The sequence below is a fragment of the Sphaerodactylus townsendi genome, linkage group LG03 (genome assembly GCF_021028975.2).
Source record: "Sphaerodactylus townsendi isolate TG3544 linkage group LG03, MPM_Stown_v2.3, whole genome shotgun sequence".
NCBI lineage: Eukaryota > Metazoa > Chordata > Lepidosauria > Squamata > Sphaerodactylidae > Sphaerodactylus > Sphaerodactylus townsendi.
This window is the reverse complement of record NC_059427.1, coordinates 4321852-4347634: the sequence shown is the minus strand read 5'-3', so window position 1 is coordinate 4347634 and position 25783 is coordinate 4321852. Positions and strand designations below refer to the sequence as shown.

General features: G+C 45.1%; 3 protein-coding genes and 1 long non-coding RNA gene across 34 annotated transcripts in view; all 4 read left to right on the top strand.

The window, feature by feature from the left end:
• Nucleotides 1-25783, top strand: part of LOC125428587 (zinc finger protein 883-like) — a 1608225-nt gene that overhangs the window by 1251375 nt on the left and 331067 nt on the right. The window lies entirely within an intron of this gene.
• The window catches only part of LOC125428572 (zinc finger protein 420-like), a 226212-nt gene that overhangs the window by 131511 nt on the left and 68918 nt on the right, over nt 1-25783 (top strand). The window lies entirely within an intron of this gene.
• Nucleotides 1-25783, top strand: part of LOC125428583 (zinc finger protein 850-like) — a 57741-nt gene that overhangs the window by 25109 nt on the left and 6849 nt on the right. The window contains exons 8-9 of the mRNA XM_048488943.1: nt 14922-15566; nt 20472-20491. Coding sequence (XP_048344900.1) covers nt 14922-15566; nt 20472-20491 — 665 coding nt within the window. The remainder of the gene's footprint in view (nt 1-14921; nt 15567-20471; nt 20492-25783) is intronic.
• LOC125428913 lies at nt 258-3755 on the top strand. The gene is made up of 3 exons (XR_007243878.1): nt 258-286; nt 1782-1877; nt 3498-3755. It is a non-coding gene; the product is annotated as an uncharacterized LOC125428913 (long non-coding RNA).

Below are 25783 nucleotides of genomic sequence, written 5' to 3'. Positions count from 1 at the left end.
GCTTCATGGAGCTCAAGGAGACTTACTGGGGGGGAAGGAGGCAAGTCTTGGAATAATACTCCCCTCCCCACACATATAGCAGCATGGGGGACAATTAGGGGGCTCTCAAGCCCGTCCATTCCCTCACACTCTGCCAATGGGAGATCTCACTTGGCACCCCCTGCCCACCCCTTTCCAGATATAAGGCGGGGCGAGGCTTGAGAAAGTGAAATTGAAAGTGCCACCTAGGAATCGTCCATCTCCCTAAATGTAGGTTCCTTTTCCGCCCTGCCCTGCTGATACTCCAGTAAGGGTGTTTTGTGCATGTATGGTGCTAAATAGTTTCTCCCAGTTGCTGAACTGGAAGCTGATGGGGAAGAGGGTCTCCCTTCTAGTATAGGCATGCAGTGCTTCCCTGAGGCAGAATGAGGGGGGGATTTTTCATAGCAGGAGCGCTGCCCCTCCATACTGGAAGGGAAACATGTAAAGAAATTGCTTACCTCCCCCTGTTATAAGTGCTACAGGCGTGGGGGGGTGTTTCCACTTCTGCAAGTCACGTGGGTGTCTCAACACTACCTTTTTAACCACATTTTTGCATCACTGCGGTGCCACGAAACATTGGATGTTTGATTTTTGATCCATGTTTTTTGCTGCTGCAGTACCACAAAGTTTTTTTAGGGATGTACTAAAACTAAGGACAGCAATTGCCCATAGAGAATGATTGCCAATAGAGAATAATGGAAACTGTTTCTGGAGGGTTTTCCGGGCTGTGTGGCCGTGGTCTGGTGGATCTTGTTCCTAACGTTTCACCTGCATCTGGCTGGCATCTTCAGAGGTGTATCACAGAGAAAAGTCTGTTTCTCGCTGTGTCTAAGTTCTTCTCACTTAGACACAGCGAGAAACAGACTTTTCTCTGGCCGTTTCCGCACGGCCCATTTATGACGGCCTGGGGGCGCCAAAAAAGGCGCCCCCAGGCCGCCGTTCGCACAGGAGCCGCTGCTGCAACGCAGCAGCAGCGACCTGACTCTTCTTCCCTCCCCCCAGGGCGTCAAGAAGCATTCTAAACAACTAACCCTTTAAAGGGTTGTTGTTGAGAGGAGCGTCTTCCCTGCGGCGCTGTCGCGAACTCAGCGCCCGGAAGACGCTGTCTCCGATCCATGCGCTTCACGGTGTCCTGCCTCAAAGCCTGCGGTAGCCCTGCCACTGTCCTCCAACCTCCAGGGGTCGGAGGGCAGCGTGAAGCGGAGCTGACGCTCCGCAGGCTTAATGCAGGAGGACACCGTAGCGTGAAGAGGAACGAAGCTGACTCCGATGCGGAGCCGCCTGCCGCCTGCCGGCCTCGCTTCTCCCGTTAAGCATGCTTGCGTCGCGAACGGCTTTCCACGCCGCCCGGTACTCTTGGCGGCGTGCAGGAGGTTGCGGAAACGGCCTCTGTGATACTCCTCTGAAGATGCCAGCCACAGATGCGGGCGAAATGTTAGGAATAAAATACATCAGACCACGGCCACACAGCCCAGAAAACCCTCCAGAAACAGTTGAATCTGGCCGTGAAAGCCTTTGACAATGGAAACTGTGTTTGCCCATAGAAAGGTCCTTGATATACTCCTTTATACACAGTTGTATATGTATATAAAGTCCTGAAACAGGAATTAAAAAACCCTGTGTCATCCCTCCTCTCCTTTGTTGTAATTGTGACCGAGTTGAGCTGTCTGGGATCAGCCTGATTTTTTTTTCAGGGGGTGGGGGTAACACTAGAGATGACAACAGGCTTCAGAATTACTGACTTCACTTGCTCTCTCCAGGGTACATCAGCAAGACAGAAATGGAGCCTGGAGCCATAGCGGCTGCATCAGCTGGAGCCATGAGCAAGGAGGCTTTTGTCCTTGGAGCTGCTGAGGGTGAGTCCCCAGAAGTTGTGCATGATGCATGAATTGTGTTATTCGTTCATAGCAGTGGGAGGGTTGAGTCAGTGGTGTGGTTACATGGGGGACATCCGGGGACATTTGTCCCAGGCACCACCATTGTAGGTCACATGGGGGGTGCAAAATGGCCCCCAACATAGCCACGCCCCCTGCTGGGCCAGGCATGAGTGCCTCAGATGCCCAGGCTACACACAGGTGTTAAAAAAGCTCATCTTTGGACTATTTTTTAAGTTATGGTGAGTGTCACGAAATCAAGCCTGGGAGAGCCATGCTTGTTTCTATAAAACCTTGGGTTCTTTTTCCAGATACTCTGAAACCAGCTGAGTTCTCAGTGCAACCAGCTGAGTTCACAATTGCTTCAATGTCATATAGGTAAGTCAATGGAGAACAAGATATAAGCGGAAAATGGTGTTGCAGAGGAGCAATCCGCTCACCAATACCGTCCCGGCAGCACTAAATTATAACAGCAGCACAAAATTATAACAGCAGCAGAACGCCTGTGCACTGAAAATGCGTTTTCGAGCCGCGAATCTTCTTCCGTGCAATTGTGGACCCACTACGTCCTTTGATATTACTTACCTGCATGAAATAGTCACTATTGTAGAACTCTATGGATTTATGAATGGACTATTTCCATTGATGTACATTCGATACTCTGCTATTATTGTACATATTTATTAATATAAAAAAGGAAAGAAATAAAATACAAAATACCCATGAGCTATATATATATGTTAACTTTAATTCATTGGATCTTAAAATTACAACACTAATATCAATCAGCGAGAACATTACATAGTTTTAAAATTCATTCTAACATTTTAATTCCTAACAAATTCTAACATTCAATTCCTAAAGAGCAACAACAATCTAGTAAGCATTTATATATATCTTAGCCAATAATTCAGCCTGGAATAAGAAATACAGTTCCCATTTCTCATCAAATTCTTGTTTTGACCTTCTGATGGTTACAAGATGGTTACACGATTTGTTAATTTGGCTATTGTACCATATTCTCTACTCTGCTATTTTCTTAAGTTCTGTATGTTTGCAATACTCTCGTTTGTAATGTCTCTTTTCAGTAAAATTCCTTTTCTTTAGTTATCATTCTCCTTATTATTTCAGGGCCTAATCTCCTAAAGAAGGATCCTGGTATTAATGTGGTGGAGAATCCTGTTGTTGCCTGTTTCTCCCTAAACTGCCCTCTATTCTATAATTTTTTTCAAACTACAAATTAAAAGGCAAACCATCAATTTAGGTAACATTGGGAGTCCTTGTGGAAACATCCCATCTCCTCCATTTTGTGCAGAATATTATTACTTTTTGTGCCTACTTCTAGGTCATCTGTTGCTTAGGTACCTAGTCTGGGGAATCTTAATAAGATTTTATTTTGTTTGTGCCAGATTTAAATTATGACTGTAAGGCAACCATTCCATGCCTATGGGATTAGGGGGAAGTTCTAGGAAGAGAGCCCAGATGGAAACTGAACTCCAGTGTGATTTCCCAAAACTCCCGAGCAGATATTGCAGATACTCATTCTTTGCCAGGTGAGTCAAACACTTGAATCCGGGTGACACTTCTTCTTTTTTCTTGCAGGTGCTGCCAAAGCAGTCGGCATAATCATTTCCCCCGCTGCAATTCCATGGATCTGTGGAACAGCTATAGCGATCACGGCTATAGTTGCTATCTATAAAGCATATAAACACTCCAACCATAAATTGGATTGAAGTGTGAAAAGACATTTAATCAAATAAACTGGCTTACAGAATTGGAATGTACCATAATAATTCACTGCAAAATACATATTTCAATATAATTTCATGAAACAAATAACAAATAAAAAGCCAGAACCACCTTTTTTGAGTTTATTTGGAATTCTGACAAATCATTGTGGACCAGCCACAAAGTGGACTCTGAGTAAGATTGCTCTCCTGCATCTGTACTTGCTAGCAGCTGTAATCTGACTCCCTGTGAGCTCAGCAGGCCAGGACAGATCTCTCCAGCTTAACTTCAGTAACACAGTGCAGATATTGGTGCTGAGGTGGCATCTGCTGCCTAAGCAACACTTTAAACTCTGCATAGCCAATTAATTACCCCTGGCCCACAGGAGGTCTGGGAACGCAGGCCAGGGCCTTCTCAACCTTGGCCCCCTCCTGATGGAACAGCCTCCCATAGAAGACCAGGGCCCTGCGGGACTTCATGGAGTTCCGCAGGGCCTGCAAAACCAAGCTGTTCCACCAGGCATTCTGTTGGGGCTGGTCCTACCACCACCAGTCTCCCCTGGGGCTATGTGTTATCTTAGCCCACAGATGGGTCTTATTTCTCTCACTTGGTTTCTGTGGACTCCAGTGAAGTTGGTTTTAAGGATTTCGTAGGTTTATCTAATTATTTTGGGTACTGTCTTCAACTTTTAAACTATGGGTACTTTATGGCCAAGACAGTTTTTATCTAACGTAATTTTGCTTGTGCATTGCCCCGAGCCAGACCTAGCAGGTGCGATTAATTAATTAACCAATAAATACATAAACTCTCCAGTAGTCAATAAGAAGCTTAACTGGGCAAAAGCCCTACCTAGCCTAATCCACTTCTAAAAACATTTGGTGGGCGCCAGAAAAGATGCTGGGTGCCATGACACTCACGGGAACGTGTTGTGGGGACACCTGTGATAGATTCGGCCAGGAACAACTAATGTGGTTCTGTTTTGGTGCCAGCCCTGATGGTTTGCAGCCCGTGGCATTCTCTGGGAGAGGGGGAAAACATGTGCCCCTCTTCAGTGCCCAGATTGCACAGTGAGCATGCCACAGAGTCCCTGCAATCCTGGTGTCAGCTAACAGTCACAGAGTGGTGTCTAATGACATCTCTGAGCCATTGGCCATTCACTGATATAGTCACACCCCTGTATTCCCCACTGGGTGGAAAGACCCAGTGACCGCATAACCATAACAAAGGTCTGTGATGGCAGCAAGACTCCAGTGAGCACCACAGATGATAAAAGGTTGCCACCCTTCATATGTGGCTCAGAATTTGCTGAGACTTAAGCCTGATCTCCAGACCCCAGGACCAGTTTTTCTGGAACAAATGGTAGCTCAAAGGGCAAACCCTCTGGCTCCACATCTCCGCTGATCTCCTTCCCTCCCCAAATTCAGCTTCTTCAAGCTCTACTCACAAATATCCTGGAATTTCCCAGGTCAGAACTGGCAAGCCTGGGTCTCAGTGTATGAGTCCTACTCCATTGCCCACTTTCCTCCTCCCAAGCAGTGGAAGAGCAGACATTAGTGGGAATGAAGGATAGCACCCCTGAAAGAGTCCTGAACAAATCTTCCCCTCACACTCCTACCAGGAATGGCTCCCAAATGTCAACCCAAGGCACTTTTGTGGGGGAGATGGATGGTAGCCCAAACGCAAAGCCTCCTGTTCTAGCAGTGATCTAGCTCCCTACAAAACACAACAAAACCCCAGCCACCACACCCCAGCCTGTTGCCCGTACCACTCAGCCTACTGAATGTGGCCAATGAAGCAGCAGAATTTGGTCTGAAGTATTTGATTGCATCCCTCATGTCAACGCCAGCAGTACGGGCAAGGCAGGGGCCTTGCAAAGATGAGCATGGCCTGGTGGAAAGGCTCTGGGATAGCACAACAGGGGCCCTATTTCAGTCCACTCCAGAAAAGGAACCAGAGTCAGGCCACCCAGGGACAGTTGGCGCTTTATTCCTGCAAATGGCAGAAGCGGGAGGGGAGGGGATGGCCCAGCTAATAGAAAGGCATCCAAGATTTGAGTTGATGTATCCCTTCATAAGCCCCATGTCCTGCACTCTTAAGGGTTCCAAAGGTTTTTTAAAATTAATTTGGTTCAATTGCTTTTTGAACAAACAAACAATCCAAAGCTAAGCTGCCCCTCTGATAACACATTCATTAAGCAATTTCAGAAAAATTCCACACCAGAACCCAAAACATTAGTTATATAGAAGAAGAAGAAGAAGAAGAAGAAGAAGAAGAAGAAGAAGAAGAAGAAGAAGAAGAAGAAGAAGAAGAAGAAGAAGAAGAAGAAGAGTAGTAGTAGTAGTAGTAGTAGTAGTAGTAGTAGTTTGGATTTATATCCTCCCTTTCTCTCCTGCAGGAGACTCAAAGGGGCTTACAATCTCCTTGCCCTTCCCCCCTCACAACAAACACCCTGTGAGGTGGCTGGGGCTGAGAGAGCTCCGAGAAGCTGTGACTAGCCCAAGGTCACCCAGCTGGCGTGTGTGGGAGTGCACAGGCTAATCTGAGTTCCCCAGATAAACCTCCACAGCTCAGGCGGCAGAGCTGGGAATCAAACCCCGTTCCTCCAGATTAGCGTGCACCTGCTCTTAACCGCTATGCCACTGCTGCTCCTAAAGTGATAAAAATACACCTTTGACATTCACAGATATTGAAAGATGATAAAAATGTAAGACTTTAAAATTCTTAACAGAATTTTTCTTTGCCTTCTCTAACCCAAACTATTTTCCCATTGGAGATATCGTGTGTGTCCCCCTCCCCCACGCGCATCATTTACTGGTCAAACGTGAAACCAAATGAGAGACCTCAAAACTTTTTTTTTCTATTGTTACCGCTGCTGCTCGGGTCACATTAAGTGATTTCAGCTCAGGCAATCTCTCTTCCTGCCTCCCAACCTGGAGACCCTCTCCGTGGCACAGGGAGCAAAGAGTTAACGGGAGAGAGTCCGGATTCCTAGAGAAGGAGCGAGGAGCTGTGATTGTGAGGTCACTTCCGGACCAGGCTGCCTTCCTCCTCCTCCCCCCGCCCCCCTCCACCGTGCCGGGCAGATCTGGTGAGTTGGGCGCATTTGGGCTGGACCTTGCAGGGAGAGGCGCCGCTGCGAGGGGGGAAAGGCCGGGCCAAGGAAGGGGGAGACGGCAGAGAGACCCCTGCCCTGCCCTAGATGGGCACTTTGGGTCAAGCAGAGGTCATCTATCCGGCTAGGGAGGGGCTTTTGAGAGACTGGCCACTGGGCTAAACCGGTGCGCAATGTTCCCAGGTGGAGAGAGGGGATTCCCACTCAGTTCTGTCCCAGATGATCCGGACTTAGAGCTGCCAAGAGCCACCCTGGGATCCTAGACATAGATTGCATCCCACCCACCCAAATTCAAACCAATTATTGTTTGCTTGTTTAAAAAGCTGTGTAAACAAATGCCATCTTTGCAACCCCCCTCCCATATTCTGACTGGGGCAGTCTTGGATCTGACCAAGGGATCTCCGACTCTTGGAAGCTCCTACCCCACTGCCAAAAAATCTTGCGCGTCTCTGCGCCCTGTTCTGCTTGGCTTTCTGTTCCCGTGAACAGAGTAACAATCACTAGGTAGGAAACCCTAAAGGAAAAGGGGCAGAATTATTTTTTACTTGTTCACTAGGTAGGAAATGCGAAAGGAAAAGGGACAGGATTGTTTTAAAAAAGATTTTGCTGAGCAGATTGCAATATGATGTCATGCCAAAGGGGGGGGGGGGAATAAAAGCAAGCAGAATCTGGAAAACACCCCTGCCAAATGACTGGCAACTACTAAGATTTTATTTTTTTAAAATTCTCTCCCAACTGAATTTATATATGTTAATCATACCCACAACAGTGCTGAATGTAACAGTACTTCTGTAGTTTTAAAATAAAATTTTAAATGCAAAACAAAACAATAACAAAATAACAAAACAAAAGATGTGCAGGCAAATGAGTAAAATGCCCCAGCTAAAGGACTTTGCCAGAATATTGAGATACGCTTCCAATTGCCAGGAAATAAGCCCCACTGAATAAAGAAAGATGTCTGTCTCTCTCTCTCTCTCAAAAAGTAGTCAACTGAAAAAGAGGCTGTTGGCTCACGTCTCCTTGGGATGCACAATGTCCTTGGTTCAGTCCCCAGCATCTCCAGTTACAGGGATCAGATTAAGAAGTGATGTGAAGCCACTCACTCTGAGACCCTCCAGAGCAGCTGCCAGTCTGAGCAGGCGGTACTCTTCCTGAGGGGCCGAAAGGGCGGATTCACTGTAAGGCAGCTTTCTGTGTTCAGTGCTTAATGGAGAAAGAAAATGGGGGAAATGTGGGATGTTGGTTACATCCTCCCTGGAGAGGAGTCTCATTAAGTAAGTCCCACAAGGCCCCCCTGAGAAGGACATTTCCTCCCCCATCCCCCACCTCCCGGGACTTTCGGTTTTATTTTTTTAAATGGCAACCAAATGTCATTAGAGAGCCAGCCTGGAATAGTAGTTAAGAGCAGGTGCACTCTAATCTGGAGAACTGGGTTTGATTCCCCACTCTACCACTTGAGCTGTGCAGGCTTATCTGGTGAACTAGATTAGCTTGTGTACTCTAACACACGCCAGCTGGGTGACCTTGGGCTAGTCACAGCTTCTCGGAGCTCTCTCAGCCCCACCTACCTCACAGGGTGTTTGTTGTGAAGGGGGAAGGGCAAGGCAATTGTAAGCCCCTTTGAGTCTCCTTACAGGAGAGAAAGGGGGGATATAAATCCAAACTCCTCCTCCTCCTTCATTATTATTATTAGGATATAAAGTTATAACAAATGTATGAACCAACTCTGAATTTCTAGCTTTAATTTTTTAAAAGTTCATGGCCCTTTCTGTTGTGGAGATATAGGAGAGAAACATATTTCTACAATTGAAAGGGTAAGAGACTTACCTTTAACCCCCTCCCCCACAAAATATGGGAATCTAGAGTGCCTGACCCTTGTGCCTCTGGAATCTTGCCCCCACCGTCCTCCCCCATTGGCAGCTCTGCCCGGACTCTGCAGTCAGGAGGTTTGCAGATGATCCCAGATAATCCAGAAGGGAGAAACCTAGACTCACTTATAAATAACCTGATGGATCCAATTCCCATTAAAAATAAAAATAAAAAATGTAAAGCTCAAAGAATTTGGTTTGTTAAACATCAAGATGATGAAATATTAAGGGCTGGGTAGTCAAAATGCATTTCAACAAGGAAACTCTGTCAGTAGTTTTACCGAGTGCCCAAAACAACAAAGGCTCAGTGCTGAGGGAATAGATGTGGGGAGGAAGTTCTGAAGGCAAAGGGCCACAGAAGAGAAGGCCCTGCCTCTTTAGAAAGTGGGGCCACCCAGTGCAGGAGCTCCAAAGATGATCATGGTTGGAACTGGCTTCAAGGGCAGTACCAGGTAGAGAGCACTTTAGTAATCTAGCCTGATCGCTAATATATGGGGTGTGAGCAGGTGGGGGGTTTACTGAGACTAGTGTCTCAAGGTCAGGTGCACAAGGCAGTGAAAATATTGCTAGGAAAGGGGTAGAATGTGAGCTGGCAAGTCTCATAGTGCCTTCATATAAATCTCATGGGCAACGGCATTCGTCCACCGCTCGATGCCGTTGATGGACTGTAGATTAAAAACAGAAATCGAGAACGTCTCTCTCTATTCCCTGTAGTTTAGTGAGAGATTAATTTCATGCTCTCCGTCATTTATGGTGGCTCATTTTATTGATGTAAGCCACCCTGGGCCTAGAAATCAAATTAATCAAAATAAATATTGTCTTAATTTAGGGGATCCCTTGTTTCAGAATGGGGTGATGGCTGCAAGTTTCATGGGAAAGGCCTGGTGGCTCAGGAGAGTCTTCCTGTGCTCTCCAGTCTGGAGGCTGCCCCCGTTTGTTCACAAAAGATCTTGTTGCCTTTGCAGGACTTAGGAGCTCCACCCTGTTTGTCCATCCAGGCCTTAAAGGAGGAATTTGCACAGCAGAGCAGTGAGATCCATCTGCCAGGTTGGAAGCTGCTCAGATGGAAGAGCCTGAATTATTGGGCCATGACACAGGAAAAAGAGTTCATACTGTCCAGGCTGTGAAGAATGAGGAATTCTGGGAAAGAGATGCACCAGAGTTTCTGAGCACAGAGACGTCTTGCTCAGATGTACAGCCACAGATCTTCCGGCACTTTCTCTGCCTGGAGGCTGAGGGACCCCGGGAGATTTGCAACCGACTCCATGACCTTTGCCGTCAATGGCTGGAGCCAGAAAGGTGCACCAAGGAGCTGTTGGACCTCAAGGTCCTGGAGCAGTTCCTGGCCGTTTTGCCTGTGGCGATGCAGAGCTGGGTCAGGGAATGCAGACCAGAGACCAGCTCCCAGGCAGTGGCCCTGGCAGAAGGCTTCCTCCTGAGCCAGGCAGAAGACAGGCTGCAAGAAGCGCAGGTGAGAAAGTTTCCTCCTGGGATCTCCAAAAGGGCTGTCCTAAACAATCCTACCCCCCATCCTTTTACGTGCTGATTTCCCCCTGTAAATCAGCCATGATATGTCCTCCGCTGTGGCCCTCTCCTCTCCTCTCCTCAACTGTCTCCCCACTTCTTGTTTCAGGCTCTGTCAAACGGGGCTGCTGGTTTCCCTGAGGCAGAGTGGGTTCCATCAGACCCAAAGCGGAGGCCACTGTTTGGGGAAGTACCATGGGACAGTGAGAGAGATGCCAACTTGCTGGGTAAGGATTAAGAGAGCAGGTGAGAGTTTTGTCTTTGATGAAAAACCTGGTTTGGGAATAATCACAGCTAACCAGCAGGAAACATGGAATAGAGGAGAAGATCAGGTGGATGCTCTCAAAATTAGTACTGCAGCCGAAAAGACGAGGCAGAGAAGCTACGTTTGGTATTATTCTGCAAGTTTTGAGTAGCGACGGATTAAATCATGATTTGTAAGTGCCTTGACGCACAAAGAAAAACAGAATATAAGTATTCAAAGTATCTGTAAATGGATCAAAAGATTGAATTTTGTGGTCTGCCCTTGTATACCTCTGGAAGGCTTTCTGAAGAAGACGTTTTCCAGCTCCAGGTGCACTTTCAAAAAGTCTCAAATAAATGAGATAATACTTGCATATATTTTATATTTCAACTCACTGAATGAAACATTATTGCCCTGTACTGCTTCTTGGTCATAGCAGAGCAGGAACGATGGCTCAGCGTCAGGGCATTCACCTAAGTCACTACCCCTGCCCTACATCCAAAGTGGAGGTTGTTGGAGTCAAGACTCAGTGTGGAGAGACGATTATCCTTGATAAAGTTGACCTGTAAAATGCAAGTGAAGAATAATTAACTGAATGTATTTGAGCCTTTCTCTTGCAGAGTATCTTCTTCCCCATAAGTACTTCATGATTCCCTCCCCAGAATTCTGATCCACCAACAAAGCTCTGCTGCAGATAGTAATAGTTGCTGGCACTAAGTAGTTTCAGCAAAGAAGCAGGGCTTTTGTGGTGATGACTCCAGAATTATTCCTTTGCCCAGAGCTTCAGATAATTTTCACCCTTAAAACTCTGTGTGTGTGCTTGTGTGTCTGTTCTCACTTAGACACAGTGAGAAACAGACTTTTCTCTGTGATACACCCCTGAAGATGCCAGCCACAGATGCATGTGAAACATTAGGAACAAAATCCACCAGACCTTGGCCATACAGCCCGGAAAACCCTCCAGAACCAAATGGCTTCTTGTTTGTAAAAAGATTGAAATACTGATCACATGTCAAGAGAGCTGGTGGGTTCCATTTTGGCAGTTTTCATGCCTCATGTTTGTGACTCTGACAGGTAGTATTATGTTAACTACTGTTGATTCAGCATCACTGTTTGGGTAGTTTTTAGCAGTCTGTTTTGGTGTCTTCCAAACTGTTATTAGAAAGGCAGTCTAGAAATAAATAAGTGGAAATACTCAGACATGAAGATCTACCAATTGGATGAATAAGAACCAATACATTTAGAATAGATCATAGGATTGTCTTAGCAGGCATAGGAATGTCTTAGGGAAGTCTTAGCAGAGAGAGGGATGTTTTTCCTTGGGTCAGACTATTCCCATAAATGATCAGTGAGGACTAACCAATGGAACTGTAAAGGTGGGAATCCACCTGTGATCTTTGACCAGGCAATTAATGACGCATAAATATTTTCCACCCTCTCATCTCACCCTTGCAGGTGGCAGAAGGATATTTGGTTGTTCTGGGCCTTCCCCACTCTGTGGAAGAGAGAAACCATCATCTGTTCAGCCAGACAAGGTAGAGAACGAATCCTAAGGGAAAAGAACAGGGAACATCCTGGGTTCCTAAAGAATCCTACAGGGGCACTCCCAAATGTTATCCAAATCAGTGAAATGCAACCAAGCAAATTATTGTGGGGAAATTCAATTTAAGCAAGAGGTGGGTAACAGCAAAATCTCTTCACCATTGTATACCAGGATCCTTCTGTAGGAATTTAGACCTTTGAATAAAAAGAACTATTTTGGGGTGTTATGTGGTTTCCGGGCTGTATGGCCATGTATTAGTAGCTTTTTCTCCTGACGTTTTGCCTGCATCTGTGGCTAGCATCTTTAGAGGATCCTTCAGAGGATCCTCCGCCAGCCACAGATGCAGGCAAAATGTCTGGAAAAAATGCTACTAGAACACGGCCATACAGCCCGGAAACCACACAACACCCCAGTGATTCTGGCCGTGAAAACCTTAGACAATGCAAATAACTATTTTGGCAATAGAGTTTTACTGAGTCTCAGAAAAATAATAAAAAATTACTACAATCATCTTAGAGTGTTTCATTCATACCAAATCTAACAAGATAAACTATTGAATTGGGTTTGGAAAAGATATAGGGAAGGGTTATAACATTACCAATCCAGGTTAGGAAGCAAAAGAGCTATGCATGACCGACGTTCATAAGGTCAAAGGGAAGAGGCAAAGTTGGGGTGAAAGCAGCCACAGCATCTGCTGCTGGCTTCCTAATTTATAGAAAATTGTCTAAATGATGGCGGAATGATGGTTAGTTTTTATGAGAATGCTAACAGAGTGTCTTCATGAAAACAGTGTGTTCTGTCAGTTGTTTGTTACTGTCAGGTCTCAAACCTTAAAGCAACAAATGAATCCTGTATTGTTGATCAGCAGCGTTTATTGGTAGGTATCGAAGCACCCAGCTTGACAAAGCCAGTTCTGGTGAACCCAGCTTTTGCTACCCCCTTTATTCAGATGTTAATCCCCCCTCCCCTTTTCCCAAGAAATGTGAGAAAGAGTTAGTTTGGAGCTAAGGTACCTCAAGGTCAGTGAGAGATGAAGATAGAGCCACCTGGCATCCTGCCCCCACAGGATAGCGGAAACAATCCCAGTTCCCATGAGACCAAAGTGTCAGGGGAAAGCCTAGTTATCTACTAAGAGTATGAAGCCATAAAGCAAAGAACAAGGAAAAAATGTCCTAGAACGGCAGTGATAACATATAGTAGGCTTGTTACATATATCTTGTAGCAATATATTGAGCTAGGAATGCATCTCAGTCACCTAGATACAATTCCCCCAACAGTTACTAGGAAGTACTGTAGTGTCTTTAGCCTTGATAAAAGACACATTAGGCAGCTGAGTGAAACTTTATCTGGGAAAACTGCTGATGGTCTTCTATATTAAAGGATTTATTATTAGGGGTGTTTTTATTAGGGGGTGTTAGTAATTCTATTTATGGGAAAATATCTTATAGGAAAATCCCGTCATCAATATTGATGAGATTGTTGTAGTGTAATAGGAGACTCATAAGATGTATACTATTAAAGGTGTGGTTTTGAATAATGGAGTTAGTGTATTATGTCAGTTCTCCTTAGCCATTAGGTGTCTGTTCAAACTCAATTTTTTCTGAGATGTTGCCATATAGGACCACACATATCCTTGTGGAGAGGTATTATATTTTATTTATTTATTCAATTTAAAAATAAATTTATAAATAAATTTATACCCCACCCTACAATGTAGTCCCAGGACACTTACACAGTGTGATTAAAAGCCTCATTAAAACATTACCATCCTAAAAACCACATTTAAAACATCCTTTTAAAACTGTCAATAAAAACATCGTTAAAAATCCCCACCCCTCCCTCTACCCACCCTTCAGCTGGCATCGATGCGGGGGACTCTGGGGGTCACACATAGGCCTGGGAAAAGAGGAAGGTTTTAACCAGGCACCGAAATCCGTCACGTCTCAGCGCCTGGCAAATCTCTGCAGGGAGGCTGTTCCACAGCTTGGGGCCTATTACAGAAAAAGCCCTCCCAAGTGCCCCCTCCTGCTGCATGTTGGCAGCAGAAGGGATCACCAGGAGGGCCTCCCCACTTGATCTCAGTGCATGGACCGGTTCATATGAGAGTATAGCCCTCGTTACTGCCCCTGTGGATTTTGGGAGTCTGACCACTAACACAAACACTTCATCATCATTGTCTGATAAGACTGTTGCTTTCATTATCTGTGAGAAGAAAACATCGCACCCTTCTCAGCATGGTGTAGCGGTTAAGAGCAGATGGACTCTAATCGGGAGAACTGGGTTTGATTCGCCACTTCATCCACATGAGCTGCAGACTCTCATCTGGTGAACTGGATTTGTTTCCCTGCTCCAGCACATGAAGCCTGCTGGGTGATCTTGGGCCAGCTCTTTCATAACTCTTTCAGCCTCACCTACCTCACAAGGTGTCTGTTATGGGGAAAGGAGACAACTTTGAGACAACTTACAGGAGAAAAAAGCTGGGTATAAATCCAAACTCTTCTTCTTTCAGGATCTGCTGACGTTTGAGGATGTGGCTGTGTACTTCTCAGAGGGTGAATGGGCTCTCCTGGACCCAGACCAAAGGGATCTGCACAAGGAAGTTATGGAGGAGAATAGAAGGAATCTGGCTTTTCTGGGTAATAATTTTAGGTTTGGGTTTCACTTGGGTTTTAGGTTTGGGTTTCACAACAGATCAAAAATGAGTTACTTCACTGGTGGGAAACTCAGTTCACGTCTCTTTGTTCCAACAGAAAGGGAGAGCAAGAGAGGAGGGAAACAGCAGAGAAAGAAATCCGAAGCTCAACAGCAAAAGAGAAAGAAATCCATTGCTTCTGAAAGTTTCAGTTTACATGGAATTCCAGTTCAAGAGGAAAGTCAGAGAGAATACAAATGTTCAGAGTGTGGAAAGAGCTTTAGTCGAAGAACACGCCTTACGTCCCATGAAAGAATTCACACTGGGGAGAAGCCGTGTACATGCCCAGACTGTGGAAAGAGCTTCATTCAAAAGGAACACCTCACTTCCCATCAAAGAATCCACACCGGAGAGAAACCATATAAATGCTCAGACTGTGGAAGGTGCTTCAGTTGGAGCTCACACCTTTCTTCCCATAGAAGAATCCACACAGGAGAGAAACCATATAATTGCTTGGAGTGTGGAAAGAATTTCCGTCAGAAAGGAGGCCTCACTTCCCATCAAAGAATCCACACAGGAGAAAAACCGTACAATTGTTCTGAATGTGGAAAGAGCTTCCGTCACAGCTCGAGTCTTTGTGATCATAAAAGAAACCACACAGGGGAGAAACGATATAAATGCTCTGACTGTGGAAAGAGCTTCAAGAAAAGCTCAAACCTTACTTCCCATCAAAGAATTCACACAGTGGAGAAACCGTATCATTGCTCAGAATGTGGAAAAAGCTTCATTCATAGGTCCAGCTTTGCTTCCCATCGCAGAATTCACACCGGGGAGAAACCATATAAATGCCTAGAGTGTGGAAAGAATTTCAGTTTCAGCTCAAACTTTTATTCCCATCAAAGAATCCACACTGGAGAGAAACCATATAAATGTTTCGTGTGTGGAAAGCGCTTCAGTCAGAGCTCAAATCTTACTTCCCATCAAAGAATCTGCACAGGGGAGAAGCCATATATATGCTCAGTGTGGAAACAGCTTCAGTCTGTAGTCAATCTTTCCTTCCCATTAAATATTACACATGGGGAAGAAACCATATGAATGTTGCGAATGTTGTTAGCTCCCTGGAAGAGAAACTGTAAAGCAAAGTAAAAGAGCTAGGAAAAACATTTAGGTTACAGGTATGTAAATTAGTCCACAGCAAAATCCAGCATCAGAAACCAGGTAAAGCCTAGTGACACAAAATGGTGTTGAAACCTTTTGAGTTCTTAAAAACTTATCAATAAGATGGATATTTGGGGGGCAGGGGGCCTGAACTGTAACCTTCATATGTTCAAACGTAGGAAGAGTTCTGAAGAACTCAAAAGCTTATCCCGTTTTATGTTACTTTGGTTTTAATAAAAAGCATTATGTTGTTTCTGTATTAGGAAGAAGGATGGCAGTGACCAGATGACTCATCTTCTGGGTGCTGTAAGTTTTCCAAACTATGTGGCTATGGTCTTTGAAGATGCCAGCCATAGATGCAGGGGAAACATTAGAAACAAAAACTACCAGACCATGGCCACACAGCTTGCAAAATTCATGACACCCAGTTGATTCCAGCCGTGAAAGTCTTCGACAGCACATTGACTCAACTTCATTAATTTATTTTACCACTCATACATTTACTTAGTTTTACGGTTTGGCTCCTGGAAGGGCAGAATTATATGCTGTAGCTTTTATGCTGTGGTGTTTGTATTGTGATTTTAACTAATATTTTACTGTAGACATTATGAGCCTCTTTATGTAACACTTTTTCTGATGTCACTTGCTTTTTTTAAAATTCTTTTTATTTTTGTAGCTCTCCTCATGAGCTGTTGATTAAGAGTGTGGGCTTTAAATAAACAAGCATAAAATGAGGAGCAGAAGTCTCTTTTATTAAGTTGTTATTCTTAACAGTAATCACAACAGCTGATAATCAGTTTAGAGGATTTTTATGATGTCTGAATATTTTCCAGGAGTTCATTAGAAAATGAATACATTCCTATATTTATTGTGGAAGCACCAGTAAATCTCAACAGTTATTATCCGTGACCACTGACCAATATTTCTCTACCTTTGTTATCATCTTGGTCTATATAAATAAAGGGTTCTGTTTGCCATCCACCTATGGTAGGTATAGCTCCTCAGAAACTAAAGCTGAAACATCATGAGAGTTGCAGTTCCAAACATGAAAGGAATCGGTCCCTAGAAAGGTCCCTAGAAATCCTGACCCACTTTTTGCATTAGAAGCGATGTTTGTGTATGGCAGGGATAAACTGGAAAAGAAATCAGGATGGTAGGGGAAATTGCTGTGACCAAGAGGAAGGTAACTGCCTAGATTGTTTCTAGACACCTCCCACCCCTACATTTGTACTGGAAGATACAGTTAACTGCTGCAGGCATAGCTCATCCACAAAAACATCTAAAAGCCTCAAAATTGGCTACTGGCTTGAGGTAATTGTGGGAGTTGCTGTACCAATCCTGAAAAGAATCAGAGCATCCTGGCACAGATCATGCTTTTTGCATGGGAAGCAAAGGTTACCTGTGATTGATCCCTAATCAACCCATTAACAGCTCACCTGCCCTGCATTAATAGAATCAACCAAATGGTACAGTTATCTTACTCCTGCAAGAACTTACAGGAAGAATCCCAAGGGATGCCAAATATTCTAACAGTAATGATAAGTATGTTCGGTATATTTCATTTGACTAAAAGGAACTGTGCTGTGTAAGGTTTCCATGATTAGAACATCCAAATTTAACCACATGCAACATTTGGAATGTAATTAAGTTTCTCAATACATATTTATTTATTTACTGTATATTTATTTCCAGCCCATCATCAAAGTCCCTGGGTAGGGTACAATCATAAAACCCCATAAAAATATAATCACAAAACTATCCTAAAAACTCCTTCACAAAGCTCCCCATCCCCCGCCCTAAACCACCCTCCTAAAAATACACAGTCATCCAACCCACACAGAGCCCAATGCAACAAATTTCAGAAAATTTACATGAAGAGTCATAACAACTAATCGATAATAAAAGGATCTTTCTGTCCATCCATCCATGGCAGGCGTAACTCATCAAAAAAATATATTAGCATCTTGAAATTGGTCATCGCATTCAGCAAGAATTAGTTGCAATGCAAAAAATGAAGAGAATTGAAACCTCCTGGCCCAGATTATCTTCGAGGAGAAATAAAAGAGCTGCCGCAGTAACGAAGAGATAAAACATATGGCCAAGGCAAAGATTCAAAATAAAGTAAAATTGTACTCAGTTAAAATCCCCAAAATTCCTGATGTGCTTCACCAAGAAGCTTCTTCGGGGGAATTGGTAATATATAATATGTAATACTATCAACTGAGGTTACATAAACAATGGTTATTTGGTTAAATACGTAAGCAGTAAATTATCAACCACATATAAAACTGCCATCCCCTCATTCTGTCCTTAAGATTGCATGACAGAAAGCAGGTAAGAGATGGGGGAAGATCCCTGAAGGTAAGAGAAATAAAATTACTATTAGATCTATTTCAGATAAAAATAAAATTGTCCTTTCCATTTTGGATGTGATTCTGTCCAGGGGAGGAAGGGTTAAAGGGAGAGAATCCAGACTCCTAGAGGAGAAAGAAGGGATGGGCAGATTCCTTTCCGGTCCAGTCCGCCTTCCTTTCAGGTGCATGGGGCACAGAAGGGAGGTTCCGCTTGTGGCTGCAGGAGAACCTGTTGCAAGGGGGAGAGAGAGGGAGGGGGAGATGCTGGCTAAGGGAAGGGGGGCAAAGCAAGGCAGGCAACAAAGCCTGGCTGCCCCCTGGCCCCTCTCCCCAAAAGCTTTGCCTTCCAGTATGTGGGTGGGATGCTTGACCTCTTCTTGCAAGCAGGTGAGGGCTCCTGGTGGGTCCTGCCTCTCTCAGGGTGTCAGTATCCCTGGAAGCTGGGGTGGGATATCCATCAGTCAGCTGGGAAATGCCGCTCCCAATTCAGGCCGTGCAAAGCAGCATCAAAGTAATGGAGTTGTAGAAAAGAAGAAGAGTTTAGATTTAAACCCCACTTTTCTGCAGGGAGTCTGCAAGCGGCTTACAAACGCCTGCCTTTTATCTCCCCACAACAGAAACCTTGTGAGGCAAGTGGGATTGCAAGAGTTTGGAGAGAACTGTGACTAGTCCAAAGTCACCCAGCAGGCTTCATGTGGAGGAGCAGGGAAACAAATCCGGTTCACCAGATTAGGCTCCACCACTCTTAACCACTGTGCCATGCTAGCTGTTACACCGCAATGATTATTTTACAGGCAGAGGATTGGTTCCCAAAAAACATTATAAAGTTCTCTCTCTTGTTCACAGAGGACCAACCCCCTCAGTGGTCCCTTGACATGCTGCCTGCCTGGATTCCCATTCACCACTTCCTCCCAACATATTCACCGTCTACAGGTGTCAGTTTGCATAGGTCAATAAAACAGTTAAGTGCTGTGTGGTTTCTGGGCTGTATGACCATGTTCTAGTAGCATTCTCTCCTGACATTTCGCCTGCGTCTGTGGCTGGCATATTCAGATTGTGGCAAACCATGCCCGAACATCTCTTGCCTTGAAACCCCTGCAGATAGGGTTGCCAGCCCTGGGCAGAGAAAAACCTGGAGATGTTAAGGGTGGAGCCTGGGGAAGGTGAAGTTTGGAGAAGAGAAAGACTTAAGCATGGTGCAATGCTATACAGTCCGCCCTCCAAAGCACCCGTTGTCTCCAGGAGGACTGATCTTTATTGTTTGGAGATTGACTGTAGCAGGGGGAGACCTCCAGGTCCTACCTAGAGACCCTACCTAGAGGAATAATAGCAATAAGGAGACTATTGTGCCTCTACATCACAGGTGTCAAACTCACGGCCCTCCAGATGTTATGGCAGGGGATGATGGGAACTGTAGTGCATAACATCTGGAGGGACGCGAGTTTGACACCTATGCTCTACATAGTTGGTTCCCAGATACAAAGTTGCAAATTCCAAACTAAATATAAAATAGAACAGTGGTTCGGTTCCCAACCTTTTCCCACTCACTACCCCTTGGCAACCATTTCCCTAACATTGTAATTACATAATGGGTTTGCTAACATTGTACCCCCCCATATTAGCAAACCCACTACGTATCCCATAGTGCGTGACTAAAACAGGACAATAGTTTATGGTCAATGCAGACATTTCTGGACCAGATTAGGGGGAGAGGGGATGAGGTAGCCCCCTCACCACTTCCAAGGCTCCTTGCCGAGGATTGCCCATGCATCTGAAAACAAGCCCCAGAGCAGGGATTTGCACTTGGATGCATGGCAAGGGACGCATTCTGGCCCAGTTAAGGCCCCTGCCTTCCTCACGTGCAGAAGGATGCATTTTCAATCCACTTTCAGCGCACTTTGCGGCTGGATTTTTCTGTGGGGAATAGCAAAATCCACTTGCAAACAAGTGTGAAAGTGGATTGAAAGTGCATTATTCTGCATGTGCGGAAGGGGCCTGCGATAAAACCATCGCGGAGGCAAAGCTGAGATCAGCACGAGTTTATTGGTAAGGGACCAAAGAGGGAACACCATCTTGAACAGCTGCATCGATTCCCCACCAGCTTCTAAGCCTTCCCTTCCCTTTACTCCTCCCGGATGGGTTTTGGGCTGCGCAGCATGCATGGCCGGTCTGAACTCTACTCATTTTTCCTTGCGGTTTACTCTTCCGGGAGAGGGTCTGCAACAAAGCCCCCGACCCCGGTCCTCAGACGACCCCAGGGTGAGAGTGGAGTGGGGGCTGCGCAGCATGCATGGCTTTCTGGTCCCCGCCGGTGGCGCATTGAAAGTCCCTTCTTGCATTTTTCCTTTTGGGTGAGATTATGTCCGCGGAGGGGGGCGGGGGGGGGGACGGTAGAGAAACTGCGAGGAGGGAGGAATGCTGGGTTGGCTTCCGGTCCTGACCCCTCCTCGGGCAGACCTGGTAAGTTGGATGCAGTTGGATGAAAAGGGGAGTTCCGGCTGGGGCTGGGGGGGAAAGAGAGGTTGCAATGGGGGAAATGCAGGGGGTAGGAGGGGGAGGGCAAAGGAGGGGCAGCAAGACCCCCCCCCCTTGTGCTCCTGGGCTCCTAGATGGGGACTTTGGGGATGGCAGATGCTGCCTGGATGGGTGTGGGGAGGGGGCGTCACAGGGACAGGCCACTGGGCTGAAAAGGCTAAAAGGCAGAGGTCAGGAACAGGGAGCGGGACTCTGGAGGGATCCCTACAAGATCCAGTGCTGTTGAACTCAGTCACGAAAGATCTGGAATCTGCACACAGAGCTCAGATCAGTCAGAGGACGAAGCCAGGAGCAAACTGCAAAGAGCTCAAAGGACGTCCAGTTTGCACCTAAGGTGATGCAGACTGGGGTAAAAATGGCCCACTCCACTTGGATTCCTTATAAACAAATTCAAATTCAGTTTATTGATATATGGGGGATATGATTGAAGTCTATAAAATTATGCATGGGGTTGAAGATGTTGACAGAGAGAAATTTTTCTCTCTTTCTCACAATACTAGAACCAGGGGGCATTCATTGAAAATGCTGGGGGGAAGAATTAGGACTAATAAAAGGAAACACTTCTTCACGCAACGGGTGATTGGCGTTTGGAATATGCTGCCACAGGAGGTGGTGATGGCCACTAACCTGGATAGCTTTAAAAAGGGCTTGGACAGATTTATGGAGGAGAAGTCGATCTATGGCTACCAATCTTGATCCTCCTTGATCTCAGATTGCAAATGCCTTAGCAGACCAGGTGCTCAGGAGCAGCAGCAGCAGGCCATTGCTTTCACCTCCTGCATGTGAGCTCCCAAAGGCACCTGGTGGACCACTGCGAGTAGCAGAATGCTGGACTAGATGAACTCTGGTCTGATCCAGCAGGCTAGTTCTTATGTTCTTATGATACAATTATAGACCAGCATAAACAACCCTATAAGAAAAGAATGTATAAAATAGATGAAATAATCAAGAAAATTCACTTGCATAAAAATTATATACGCTACCAGTGACTGACAGATTTTATATGCAACTATGCAGAATTGTTCCGTCTTTGCAATAGGCAGAGGTTCTTAATCTATAAGGAGCAATCTCGCTCAAAGGATGTCTCCTGAAAGGGACTGAGGCAAGTCTTTCTTCACTTCCCCTTGGCAAAGTTCATCCATACATCATCAAATGACAGTCACTATAACCAATTAACTGATGATTTGCATGTATGACAAGACCATCACACATAGAATGCCACAAACAGAACTTTCATATCTCTTTCAGTGGATTGCCAACACATTCAGATGCCAGTTATCATTTAGTAATTACTGTAGTTAAGAATAGAGACATTGTGATTTGTATGCTTCTGTGGGTCAGCCCACTGGTTGCCATTAAAATTGGCTAAGACTGGGCAGTGTATCTCCACAGCTGTTGTGAGGAAAAGCAGTTGTGTTGAATAGCATGAGCATGGCGCTCTTTAATCCCCACCATAATATATGAGAATTTGGCATCACATCATGACAAGAATCGATAGCTATAATCAGGGCTGCCAGATATTTCTCACTTGAGACTTGAGTCATGTCATATCCAGGTATCTGAAGAAACACCTTCTTCCATATCAACCTGCCTATGCCCTAAGATCAGTAGATGAAGCCCTTCTGGTGGTCAGTGGTAAAAAGGATGGAGACCCGAGACAGGACCTTTTCAGTGGTGACCCCGAGACTGTGGAACACTCCCTCCTTAAAGCTCAACAAGCATCTTTTTATATGCATTGAGAAAACTAGCAAAGACACATCTGTTTTCCCTGGCCTTTGGTTGAAGAGATGGTTTTCCACTTCTGGTAATAAGGATTTTCAGATAATTTATGAATTTTTAAATGGGTTTTTATTAATTTTAAAAAGTTTTGGGAATTTGGGTAGATTTTGATAGGATTTTTGGATTTTAAATAAGTTGTATTATTACAATATCATAAGAATAATTGTTTTTAGGTTTATCAACATTTTATTATTTTTAGCTTGTGTCATTTCAGGAATAAGGCAGGCTAAAAATACATATAATAAATAAATAAATATTTAGGAGGAAGTGATAATTAGTGTGAGTTTAATATTTTAAAACGGTGATGCAGGCTGGTAAAAACCCCTCATCTCACTTAAGAACATCAGAACTGCGCTGCAGGGACAGACCAGTGAGGGACTATGTAGTCCAGCATCCTGTCTCTCATAGTGGTCATCCAGTTATTCTGGAGGACCGACAAAAACACATAGAGGCTGAAGCCTTCCCCTGATGTGAGTCAGCATGGAATAGTGGTTGAGAGCAGTGGACTCGTTTGGTTCAATTCCCCACTCCTCTATGTGAAGCCTGCTGGGTGACCTTGGACCATTCGCAGATCTCTCTGAATTATCTCAGCCACACCTGCCTCACAAGGTGTCTGTTGTGGGGAGGGGAAGGCGATTGTCAGCCAAAGCACATTGTAAGTATCACTCCTTAAAAATAGAGAAAAATGGGATATAAAGACCATCTCTTCTTCTCCTGATTACCCTCGGGCACTGGAATTCAATGGTTTTCTGTGGAGACCTTTATCCTGAGATAGGCATTCTACTGGATTCTGCCACCTTGTACAGAATCAGATTTTTGATGAATGGAGGTCAGTCTTATTTTACTCAGCCTGTACAATTTTTTTTGTTCTTTTGAAATGAGTGCATTGTAATAAGACTTTGCAAATCTCTCTCACTTCAGTGTGTACATGCAATTTTGCTTCTTAAAAACTAAGCAAAACCTTTCCCTCCCTTTCCCGTAATGCCAGAAGAACGCCACCAGATGCAACTGATCAACAGCAGATCTAAAGACTAACCATAAAAAGAGAGCATTACTCACTGGGATCTTAGCTGAGGAGATTCTTTGTCTTGGAATGAGTGATGGCCACTGGCTTAAATAGCTTCAGAAAGAAGAGCTTCTGTGCTCTCCTGTATGAAGTCTGTTGCTGACTGCTCACGAAATATCTTGTTGCATTTGCAGGACTTGGGACTTAACCCAGTTTTCCACTCCAGGCCTTAGAGGACGAATTTTCAGCAGAGCAGCAAGGTTTCTTGGTTGCATTGGAAGCTGAGATGATATGATGGAAGAGCATGAATTATCTGGCTGTAAGGAGGGAAAAGGACCTCATGATATCCATGCTGTGAAGAATGAGGAACTCTGGGAAAGATCTGCAACAAAGATCATGAGTGGGAACACGTCCAGTTCAGAAGTCCAGCTCTGGTACTTCCGGCAGTTCTGCTACCAGGAGGCTGAGGGGCCCCGAGAGGTTTGCAGCCGACTCCACCATCTTTGCCATCAGTGGCTGAAGCCAGAAAGGCACAGCAAGAAGGAGATGCTGGACCTGGTGATCCTGGAGCAGTTCCTGACCGTCCTGCCTGCAGAGATGGGGAACTGGGTCAGGGAATGCAGGCCAGAGAGCAGTTCCCAGGCGGTGGCCCTGGCAGAAGGTTTCCTCTTGAGCCAGGCAGAGAACAGGAATCAGGACCGACAGGTGAGCGTTTCAACCTGAGCAGAATGTGGAAATGGCTATCATAAGACCTAAAGGACTATCCTTATCATCTAAGAAATTTATTTCTTTAGTTAATTTCTCACCAAGACCCAAGACTGATTACAGTTTAAAGAAAGAGCACAAGACATCCAGTGAGCCAGGCAATTGGACTAGGAATACAAAATTCAATGATGAAGTGAGCAGTAAATTGCCTCAGGCAAGATTGAGGAAGGCAGAAGACAATGCTGTAAAAGCCAGATTCTGCCTCTAAGAATCCCTGCAGTGGACTGCAGACAATCCTGTTCCCTTTTCTTCCATTCTGTACAATTTGCACCATTATCTTTCTGAGGGAACCCTCCGTACCTGTCCTCCCTCCATTCACAGTCCATCTGTCTTTCTCCGGTCCTAACTCCTGTTCCCTGCTTCTTATCTGCCATTTCAGGGGCTGTCAGAAGGAGCCACTGATGACCCCAAAGGAGAACGGGCCCTGTCAGATCTGAAACAGAAGATGGTCCTGGGCATGATCTCCTGGGAGGGTAATGGAGGTTCCACCTCACTGGGTATGGACGAATCGGTCAAATTATGCTTGGGTCTCATTTTCTAAAGCAGGGGTGTCAAACTAATTTGTTATGAGGGCCGGATATGACATAAATATGACTTGGTCAGGCCAAGCCCTGGAGAGGAGGGGTCCAGAATGGAGCTGATGGGGGACATGGACTGGCAAGCCTGCAGCGGGGTACAGTGGCTCTCTTGATAGGACTTAGGCTTCAAGCCACGTTCCTTAGAGATCATCTGCTTATTCAGTTGTTAAATTTATTTGTAGCAAGTCCTAGTAGAGACCCAAGGGCAGCATATCTGAAACATTTCTAAACTCTCTTGGAAATTGGGGTGCTGTCTGGTTTCTTATGCTAAGGAATAATTGTAGTGTGTCTATTCAGCTGGCTTGTGGGCCTGATAAGCCCCCCAAGGGGCCTGACCCTTGCTCTGATTCAAGCCCTTTTGTATTTCCTTGAATTCTCTGGGTTGTTGGTTTCCAGCACCTGTTGCAGTTTCAGAATGTCTAAAATAAAAGGAAGTGGGGGGGGGGGGGGGTATATGTATTTTATATGTGGGCTCAGTAGACAGCCACCCACATTGCACAAGAAGGCCCCAGATTCAATTCCCATTCATAAACTCATTCATAAACCTTCCAAGATTCCATCCCCAAATTATGATCCGTCAACAACGTGGCTCTAGACTTATTCCTTCACCTTGTGTTTCAGATAATTTTCTCCCTTGCAACTGTGTGTGTGTGTGTGCGCGCGCCCGCTCGGATTTTGGTGTTTTAAAAACTGTTATTTTATGTCTTCATTAGAAAGACAGTCTAGAAATAAATAAGTGGAAACGGTCAGACATGCAGGTCTAAAGACTGGGCAAATAGAAACCAATACATTCAGAATAAATCAGACATAGTGACATGAACATATTAGTGGAGAGTAGGATGTTTTCCCTTTAGGACTGAAGCACTTTTGGTTTTAATGCACAATTGGAAGAAACCAGTGGGACTCTAAAGGTGAGAATCAGCCCCTAGTCTTCAGTCAAGCAATTAGAGCAGCATAAATACCTTCCACCTTCCTTTCTCTCCCTCACAGGTGTTGGCAGGACACTGCCTGGTTGTTCTGGGACTCCCCCTCTCTGTGAAAGACCAAAGTCATCATCTGTGC